This window comes from Camellia sinensis, chromosome 7 (assembly GCF_055761805.1).
Source record: "Camellia sinensis isolate YWXY chromosome 7, ASM5576180v1, whole genome shotgun sequence".
Taxonomy (NCBI): Eukaryota; Viridiplantae; Streptophyta; class Magnoliopsida; order Ericales; family Theaceae; genus Camellia; species Camellia sinensis.
In genome coordinates, this window is record NC_138967.1 from 111,623,927 (window position 1) to 111,634,612 (window position 10,686).

Sequence of the window (10,686 nt, forward strand, 5' to 3'; positions counted from 1 at the left end):
TGTAACAATTCATCATTCAGTTTTCAATACATATTTTTTAGACTTCAGTTTTTAATTTTCAACTTTATCAGTTCAGCAGTTAAAACTAAATGTATTAAGTGATAATCAATTAAGTCCGTTTGATAACTACAGTTGATATTACTTAAAAATTTAACTGCCTCTTAAAATGTAGGCCAAAACTTAAGAAAAATTTTAAATCATATGAAACTTACTTAATTCTGACTGAATTTATAAATATTAAATATAAATAATGATATATATTATAAAAAAAATATAAAAGACAAGAATATATATACACTTCTTTCTAGAGCTTAAACTAAAATATTCGTTAAAAATTATATTTATTTTACTATTGAATTTTGTTAACGTTCTAAATTTCAATAATAAATAAAAGAATTTAAATAATTTAATATTGATTCATATTTAAATAATTTAATATTGATTCAAGATGAAAAATAAAAGTTTAAAAGTTTAGATTATTTTGAAGAGATCTAATGGCTATCAATTTGGGTGCACGAGCACCTTCAATCATTCATTTTTTCTTTTATTAAATTTAAATTTAATAAAAAGTACTCAAAATTATCTAATCTTTTCATGTAATGTTCATCATCATTTTAAAAAAAAAAAAAAAAAAAAATCAAATCGAGAACTATCCAATCTTTCATCAAATTTAAATTTAATAAAAATTTAAAAACATAAAGCTTTGGAAATAATTAAAAAAAAAATCATCAAATTTGGTAAAAAAAGAAAATTTGGAATAAGATGGGAACTTTGAAAAGGATTTTCATCGTATCAAATTAAATATTTTATTTAAATTTAAAATCAAATTAAATGAAAAAAATAGTGAAAGATTAGACATGGTGTTACAGAGTGCACACTCTAACCAACTATTTTAATTCATCAGTAGGTAATGAGTCATTTTCCAAAGTCTTCCCCCATTTTCCAAGTCTTCCCTCATTTGTCTTTGCACAATTGTTATGAAACCTTTATTCTGATATACATCTCAACTTGGGTCATTTAGTTCTTGGCAAAACACTATTTGCAATTTTGAGAGCTTTCCTTGAATTGAATCCAGATATCAAGTCAACATGGCATCGTTTCTACCATTTGTGCTTCAGAATCTCAACTCCTTGATCCAAAAGGAGGTGGGCTTGCTTTGGGGTGTTGACAAGGAGATGAAAAAGCTTTCAAGCACTCTCACCACCATCCAGGCTGTCCTGGAAGATGCAGAACAAAAACAATTCCAAGACAAAGCAATACAAAATTGGTTGAGAAAACTCAATGATGCAGCCCATGAAGTAGAAGACATCTTGGATGACTGCACAACCGAAGCCCTCCAATACGAATCAAAAAGGCTGAGTTCTAGTTCTCTAAAGAAGGTAATAAGCACTTCCTTATTGACTTATCCTGTTGAGAACATTCTGTTCCGTCACAAGATAGGGAATAGGATGAAAGATACCATAGAGAACTTAAATGCAATTGCTGAAGAGCGGATGAAGTTTCATTTACGTGAGGTGGTTGTGGAGAAGCGAGTTGAATTGGCTGACAGACGTGAAACCAGCTCTGCTCTAACTCAACCACAACTGTATGGAAGAGAAGAAGATAAAGAAAAAATTGTCAAAATGTTGGTTGAGAATATATGTGATTGCCAGGATGTTTCTGTCTACCCTATAATTGGCATGGGGGGGCTAGGAAAGACCACGCTTGCCCAAATGGTCTTCAACGATGAGAGGGTAGAGTGCCACTTTGAGCTTAAAATTTGGGTTTATGTTTCTCAGGATTTTGATGTGAAAAGGGTGATAAAAGCAATAATCGAATCCGTATCTGGGAGAACCTGTGACGCCTCAAACCTAGATTCTTTGCAGAAAAAGCTTCGAGAGATGCTAAATGGGAAAAGATATTTGCTTGTATTAGATGATGTGTGGGACGACGATCAAGACAAGTGGGATGAGCTAAAGAATTCACTAGCATGTGGATCAAAAGGTGCTTCCATTATTGTTACTACTCGTGTTGCAAAGGTAGCATCAATCAGGCGAACTGTTCCAGCACATCACTTGCCATTTTTATCTGAAGAAGATTGCTGGTTGTTGTTCAAACAACGGGCATTTGGACACGAGAATGAAGAGCGTCCAAACCTTGTGGCCATTGGGAAGGAGATAGTGAAGAAGTGTGGGGGTGTGCCTTTAGCTGCAAAGGCCCTTGGAGGGCTATTGCGCTTCAAAAGTGAGGAAAGAGATTGGCATTCTGTTCAAGAAAGTGAAATTTGGAATTTACCCCAAGACAAAAATCCCATCTTGCCTCTCTTAAGATTAAGTTACTATAACCTTCCATTGGAATTGAGACGGTGTTTTGCTTACTGTGCCATTTTTCTAAAAGGTTCTGAAATTGAAAAGGAGAAACTTATTCATCTTTGGATGGCTAATGGCTTTATTTCATCCAACGGAAAATCGGAGTTAGAAGATATTGGTAATGGTATATGGAATGAGTTATGTTGGAGATCTTTTTTCCAAGATGTGGACAAAGATCCATCTGGCAACATTATTTTCAAAATTCATGATCTTATGCACGATCTTGCCCAATCCGTTATGGAAGATGAATGTCATATGATGGAGGCTGAAAGCTCAAAGAATATATCAGCGCAAAGAATTCATCATGTTACACTGGTTGCTGACTACCCGCACGCAGCTGCCTTTCCTAAAGCATTATATAGAGTTGAATCCTTACATACAATTCTTCTACAACGTAGACAGAAAAACACTTACTCTGATAGGGTATTTCCTTTTTCTTGTGACTTCACAAATTTTGGTTCTTTACGAGTGTTCGATGCATTGGGCACCAACGTGGGGCAGTTGTCATCTTCAATTGGTAAGTTAAAACATTTAGGGTACTTGAACCTTTCTAGAACTCCCATTCGTACACTACCAAAGTCAATTTGTAGCCTTCACAATTTGCAGACTTTAAACCTGAATTACTGTTCTAAGCTTCAGAGGCTGCCCAAGAACATGAAATCCCTAAGAAGCCTCCGACATCTTTATTTGGAAGGTTGTGACAAAATACAGGACATGCCTCCAAAGCTTGGGCATTTAACTCTCCTGAGGACATTAAGTTTATTTGTCGTGGGTAAGAGTAGAGGTCATCGGGTAGTTGAATTGCAATGCTTAGATCTTGGGGGAGAATTGTGTATCCGTCACCTTGAGAGAGTGAGAAACTCAACGGATGCCAAAGAAGCCAATTTGGTCGGAAAACTGAACCTCCGAATCTTGAAGTTATCATGGGAAGATAACAGTGAATCAGAATCGCAAGTAAATGTTGAACAACTACTTGAATCCCTGGAACCTCACCCAAATGTTGAAGAGTTGTTCATAGACAATTACAGAGGTGCCCACTTCCCACCTTGGATGGGGGATTCAATTGTTAAAAACGTAGTTTCTATTGAGCTACGTAGCTGCACAAACTGTTTAGTACTTCCAGCGTTTGGACAGTTGCCTTCCCTGCGACGGCTTGAGATTTCCAAAATGGATTATGTGGAGTACATTGACAATTACTTCCCTGGCGGAAGCCCAGTTAGAGGATTTCCAGCTTTGGAAGTACTATGTATTTCTCAGTTGCCGAATTTGGTAGGGTTGTCAAGGGAGGAAGGAAGAGAGCTACTCCCTTGTCTTCACAAGATAGACATCAACAATTGCCCAAAATTGACCTTGCCGCGTCTTTCATCCCCAAAACTCTTGAAGGTCTGGTTTCCCAGCAACGTGGTACTAAGTTCAATCTCAAATCTTAAGAATCTCACTACCCTTTCAGTTCATAGAGGGTACATGATTTCTTTTCCAGAAGAGATGTTGCAAAACCTAACTGTTCTTGAATCTCTAGAAATTGAAAGGTTTAGCAACCTTAAAGTGCTACCTACAAACTTGGAAAGCCTTGTCTCTTTGAAGTCATTGAGAATCTGGTGGTGTGGTGAGATTGAGTCTTTGCCAGATCATGGGCTACGAAGCCAAAAGTCTCTCCAACGTCTGACGATTAAACACTGCAATAATTTGAGTTCTTTATCTGAGAGTTTGGGACACCTCACTGCCTTGGAGGAATTGAATGTTAGTGGGTGTCCCAAGCTAGTGACTTTGCCAGACAGCATTAAACATCTTGTTTCTCTTCGACACCTACATATTGGTTATAGTGAGTTGAAGACTTTGCCTGAAGCATTGAAACATGTCCCTGCACTTCAATCTCTATTTATTGCTTGCTGCAAACAGCTCACATCACTGCCTGAATGGTTGGGAAACCTTACGTCACTTCAATCGTTGTACATTTTTTACTGTCGCAAGATTCCATCACTTCCAGATGGCTTTGAAAGGCTAACCAACCTCCAAACTTTGACCATTATGGGATGCGGTCCTGAATTGTTAAGGCGATGTCAAAAGGAAAAGGGGGAGGATTGGTATAAGATAGCAAAAATTCCAAAAATCGATCTGTAAGTGCTTTTTTTTTTTTTTTTTTTTTTAAGATTTGTAAATGTTTGAGTTATTCATAAAGAACAATTGCTTTACTTTAAAAGGTCATATTATTGTTCAGTAAGTATATTATATGTTTGTATACTCACCAAAACAGGCCTTAGTTCACTAGTCTGCAACAAATAAAACAAGAAAGTCGATCTAATCTGATCGAAATCCGAACTCGATCTGATCTGATCTGATCTCTCTCGCATGTTGTTAGATCTGCTGATTAACAAGGTTTCAAGCAAGTCGTTTTTATTTTGTTTTTCATTAACAAGTGTTAATCGGTGTTTGATTTCTTTGTAGGTGGGAATGGTAGAGATCGGTTACATGAACTTGTAAAGGAAGAGATAGAGAAGAAGGATTCGAGTACGGAGGAGTGGAAGATCGTGATGGAGAGAAGCTTCAATCGCATGGACAATGAGGTGATTGCATGGAACGACAGCGTTCTGCGCGCCGATTGTCGATGCGAGCTCCAAACGCCGGAGTGCAACACAGATGGATCAACGGCGGTTGTCGCAGTCGTGACTCCCGATAAGATCATCACCGCCATCGCATAGGAGCACCACCGTCGATCCACCATTGGAGCATTACCCCGGGTATGTCCTCTCTATTTCACCCTCTCTCTGTCTTCTTCCATTCGCATACCTTCACACAAACCCAGCCCCAAATCGACCCACCCACTTCCATTATGTTTAATACAGATTCCTCCTCCACCGTCAATAACCACCATCAGCCCCCTTTTCTCTTCTACCCTCGCTTCTCTCCCTCTCTCTCTCTCTCTCTCTAAATATATATATATATATATAGCTATATAATTGTTATATGAATTTGGCTATGGTAAGAGTGTGCGGATAACCCGTTCGATAAAATTCCGAAATGGGTTTCGAATTAGAGAAATCATGATAGTCTGTTGGATGAACTGGGTTTGGACTGATTAGGGGTGTGCATAATATCGCCGAAACCGCCGAAACCGCTAAAACCGCACCGAACCGCACCGCCAAGGCAAATTCGTTATTATTTGCCAATCGAACCGCTGGTTTTTGGTAAGAAAAATGGCAAATTCTAGTGACATTTTTATCAATTCGCCGGTTTCTATTTTTCTTCCAAACTGCACCGACCCGCACCGCTATTAAATCATGTTTTATAAGATTCTAAAAAAATTTTTTTACTTAAGTTTGCTTGTTGTTCTATACCTTAGAATATAGTATTACATTACTGCTCGAGGGGAATTCAAGATGTCAGTAATCCAAAATAAAGTTGGCTTCCAATTCACTTTTCAATCTTTTTTTTTTTTTTGGCCATGTTGCAAACTTGCATCAGCTCACTTTTCAATCTAAATACTTTTCAACAGTAAACATTTTCAATATATTGTAAATCCTGAATGATATTAATTTTATGTATTGTATTTGATCATTGTAGCTTCCACAGATGCTTGTAATGAATTGATGGCATAGTCGTTGATATTATCATGTTGTTGTTACACTTGCTGCATCAGAAGAAAGCTTCGCAAGATGCTTAACATCACGGTATCTCTCGTCTTTTTTTTACTCTTTGATTTAAGTTTTGTAATTTGAATTATATTTTTTATAAACCGCCAATCCGCCCGAACCGCCAAGGCAAATCCGCCATTATTTACCAACCGAACCCCCGGTTTTTGATAAGAAAAATAGCAAATTCTAGTGACACTTTTATCAATCCGCCACCCGCCATACGGTTTCTATTTTTCTCTCAAACCGCACCGACCCGCACCGCGCACACCCCTAGGACTGATTGTCTTTTGATCATATAAAAAGATGTTGGAAATAAGAAGAATTCAAGGAATGTTACTCTATATTAGTGGTATGAGTTTATTGCTTTATAGTTCTGTTTAGCTTAGGGTGGACAAATTAGGTGGATATAAATCATACTCATATTGCTGGTTATTTTTTAGGTTTTCTTTGAGCTTCTATTAGTTGTTAGAAAAAGAGTAAGAGACAGATGTAGAGTTTTGCTTTGAATTTGGCTTATTTTACATGTGTGTGAGTTTTGTAATGGTGGTGATTGAGGTGTTCTGTTGGTTGTGGAACTTGGGGGACATACAGTTATATTGTGGGGGTGTGAGATCATCGATGTTATTGTTTAATATTATTCAATAAGTTAATTACATTTCTAATTTTACTCTTAAAATTGTGCCTAATTACAAAGAAATAAAAAAATTACAAGTTTTATTTTCTCTTTTTGTTATGCCCGCAATTACTATTGATTGCTTATGCTTCCTTTATCCAAAACCCACATGTTGCCAAGTATGTATCCCGCATATCATGATAGGATTATTGTAACTATTTACTTAATCTGTTAATGGTTTGAATGGAAGGAAATCAGAACTAATTCATGAAAAATTCTACAAGTATGTGGTTTAGTTTCACACTTGTGCATCCATTTCAATATGATTGACTACTTCTTTAGCTTTTATTGCTCTCATTGCCTCTCATAGTTTCATCAATAGTGCATAAATACCGATTTTTGAAGAACAACATAGTTGCTAAACGGTAACCATGTCGTGATCAGCATGTCAAACCTTCAGCTAATTCATATACTAGCAGCACAAATTGATGTAACAAATTATTTGAAGAAGATAAATCATTTGTTTTTCTAACGTGATTATATTTGAACAACATTAACCATTTATTGTTTTGAACCTGAGATGTCTAAGATTGTCTATTCAAATGGGTTTTGCTTTAAAATGGCCTTACAAGCATAAAATGCCTAAAGATTACTTCGTGCTGATTGTATGAATTTGTGGTTGCCCATGACAGGGATGAAATTAACGAGATTGAGCGCATTGAGTCCTCCATGATTCGGAGATTATGTTTCTTTCTTTATTTATTTATGTTCATCTTTATGGATTTGTGATTTCTTTTTTGGTGTTGTTGAAGGTTATATGTTTGTTTTTATGATAGCAGGTGCTGCTAGGCTTTTGGGTCACAATGACAGTAGCATGACAGCTGCAAGTTTTGAAGTGGTTGTAGCATTGGATACATTGCTGGCGGGGAATATATTGGGCTGCTTATTATAGGTCTGAGGTTGGGTAACCGGAGGTGGTTTCATTCAGCTGTTCTGTTCTCAGACTTCCTTTGTGTTAATTTCTCTTCTGCGAAATGAAGATTAAATGCAGGTCTTATTGGGCTATGTGTAATAATATTAGTGTGTGATGGACACTGGGTGCTCTAGCCTTCTGAGGTTAGAGGGTTAGAGCCTCCTATCATGCCCACTATTTTTTTAAGCGATGATTTGAAGTTCAATTTCTGTTATAATTTTATATTCTTTCACTAGTGTTATGTAGTGTTTGTATTTTGTGTTGATTATTGGAGTTTACTCTTGAATTTTAATTCTGAGGAATACCCAGCTAGATGTTATGATGAAGATAGATGATATTAGTGCATGGATAAATTGGGAGACTAAACAAATGCACTAGTTAAAAACTAATAATTTTGGTATGAATTTTAGCAGAACTCCTGTGTTTGCCGAACAAAATTAAAAATGTGCAAACCACTCCATCAGCTGATCAAGTCAAAATGCTACAAAACTTATCCATTCCGATAACATAAATAAATCCAGTAAAGTGAAAAGCATTGCAAAGGTACAAAAAGGACCTAATCCACACCAAATAATTGTCCACACAACCTGGGTTTAATCATCAATTAATTAGAAGAGCCTAAAAACAGACACAATTGATCAATGAAATGACCTGTTTGCAAATTATGATGAAGAAATATTTGCAAACTTGCCATATTTTTCTGAATGATACTAGATAATGAAGGAGATACAAGCTAATTTTAAGAAATTGAGCCCTTTCTTGGGATGGACAAAAGTTGGTAACCATCACTAATATAGCCATTCGAGCTTTAGCCCTTTGTGTGTCAACATGAATTTATGAGATCGCCTTCAATTTAACGATCTGAATATAAATATACAAAGTCTGGACCTTGATTTAATCAAATTCATGTATCAAATTGCATTGCAGATTTGGTAGATTACTCATATCACATTCATCATCAATTTAATCAATCAATCCTGTGGTCTGAGAGGGAGAGGTTTCTGATTGTTGGGATAGACCTGCTCATGTAGGCCCATAAATGGGTCAGAATTTTGTCAACACCGACTCAACTCCTTTATTTTTTCATGTTCTCTTAGTACTCATTTGGGAAGTGATTTTTTTTTCAGTAATTTTTGATAAAAATATGAGAAAAAAATTAATACATTTGGAAAAGATTGTTTGAATTCTTATAAAAAAAAAACACATGCAAAAAGTAAACGAGAATAGATCTTTTTTACTTTTCTGTATTAGTTGAATTTTTTTTAAAAAAAAATTGTAATAATTTTTTGACTAAAATATTTTGTAATATTTTGTTGGAGTTTTCTTAAGTGTGCAAGTGCACACCATGTGCCACTTACACAAAAAGTGTAAGTGTAAGGTGTAAGTATAAGTATAAGGTGTAAGTATAAGGTGTAAGTGTAAGGTGTAAGGTGTAAGTGGGTTGCATATGGTGTGCAACCTCAAAAAATGTGTAAGTGTAAGGTTTAATTTTTTACAAAAGGTGTAAGTGTAAAGTGTAAGTATAAGGTATAAGGTATAAGGTGTAAGTGGCACACCATAGCCAAACCCTATTTTGTTTCACTTTGGGTTTGTATAGTGCTAACATGTTATATTATTTTTTAATGAATCAGTGTGGTGTTGTTACCAAGGTAAACAAAAAAATTGAGTTATCACTCTTTATGATTATCTTAACACTGCTTTTTGTAACGTGTTTTTATGGTATACAAAAATTTATACTTTTATAGTGAAAAAAGTGGTCATTTTATGGTTTACATTTTGAAATAGTACTGCTATTAGCACCTTAGTTAATAATTTGGAACTCTTATTTCTTTTAGAATGTTGTTGTTAGCTTTAGTACCCTATTTATTATTTTAAACCTCCTATTTTCTGACATTTTTTTTATTACAATAATAACCTTAAATGAAATTACTAAAGAGCGTATCAATAATTTTAGAACACTCAATCTCACAATTAAGCCAACACACCCACTAAATAATAAGATAGAGTTTATGAAAGCACCCACCTCCATCACCACTCATCCATCTTTTCCAAATTCTATCCTCAAAACCTATCCACTCTTAAAACTTTGAGAACCCTCTAGTGGCAATGGTGACAATCATTCAATTATACACACTTCTTCGGCAACGGCAATGAGTAAAAGTTTTTCCGACAATCACAATTTCATGAGACAAGAAGAGTACAACAACGTAAATTTAGAAAATGTTAATGGCTTTGATGTTGTTCTTAGCTTGGAGGAGGTAGGCATTGTAAGGGTAAGTTTTTTGAAAAACACAAGAAAAATAGTGAAAACTGTTTGTATTTTTTTTAGTATTGAACTCCTAAATATGTAACCAAACTTTGGGAACATAACCCTGAACATTGCTTATTTGTTCACAAATCCGAACATGGAAATTTGATACGCTTTGAAGGGTTAAAATTGTTCACAGATGTAGGAGTTTTTGTTTTCTAATCTATGAGAGAGAGAGAGAGAGAGAGAAGAATTAGGGAAGAGTGTAACGTACATTCTCAGTGAAAGAGAGAAGAGAGAGACTTCGGGAGCTGGGGGATGAGCGAGATTGAGACTGAGCAAAATGCAGACTTGCTCCGTTTGAACTCTAAATACACACACACACACACACACATATATATATATATATATATATATATATATATATATATATATATTGATTTTAGGGTTTAGAGTTGATCAAAGAAATTGATAGAATTGAAGGAGGATATATGCACCTAATGCGAAGAAAAAAAATGAAGATCATAGAGAACAAGTTCCTTACACCAATTGATTAACTTGAGAAATGTTTTTCTTCCACCATCGTGAGAGAGAATGGGTTTTGGGAAGTTTTTTTGTTAGAGTTTTGGGAGATAATGATTTTTAGGGGTGTGGGGGTGCGCATTTGAGTGGAGTTGAAATTTTCATAAGGATAATTTTGAAATTATTTGGGCAGAGCAAAGAAATTTTAAGGGTTTTAAAATTAACAAGTAGGGGTTCTGGAGGGTCCAAAATAATAAAGGGGGTGTTAATAGAAACACTTTTCTTTTTATTTATTTTTATTACAATAATAACCTTAAATGAAATTACTAAAAAGAACATGAATTATTTTG

At 35.3% G+C, this 10,686-nt stretch overlaps 1 protein-coding gene across 5 annotated transcripts; it reads left to right on the forward strand.

The window, feature by feature from the left end:
* Window positions 1-900: 900 nt before the first annotated feature.
* On the forward strand, window positions 901-7,858 carry LOC114317533 (disease resistance protein RGA2-like). 5 transcript variants are annotated; one of them, XM_082879099.1, is made up of 4 exons: window positions 901-4,465; window positions 4,794-5,086; window positions 5,910-6,016; window positions 7,430-7,858. In XM_082879099.1, exons 1-2 carry the CDS (start codon window positions 1,089-1,091, stop codon window positions 4,804-4,806), a joined length of 3,390 nt encoding a protein of 1,129 aa, XP_082735225.1. In that variant the 5' UTR covers window positions 901-1,088; the 3' UTR covers window positions 4,807-5,086; window positions 5,910-6,016; window positions 7,430-7,858. The 5 variants fall into 5 exon arrangements, with proteins under 5 accessions (XP_082735225.1, XP_082735223.1, XP_082735226.1 ...); XM_082879097.1 differs by having other exon boundaries at window positions 7,433-7,858; XM_082879100.1 differs by lacking the exon at window positions 5,910-6,016 and having other exon boundaries at window positions 901-3,389; window positions 3,468-4,465; window positions 7,433-7,858.
* The last annotated feature ends 2,828 nt before the right edge of the window (window positions 7,859-10,686 follow it).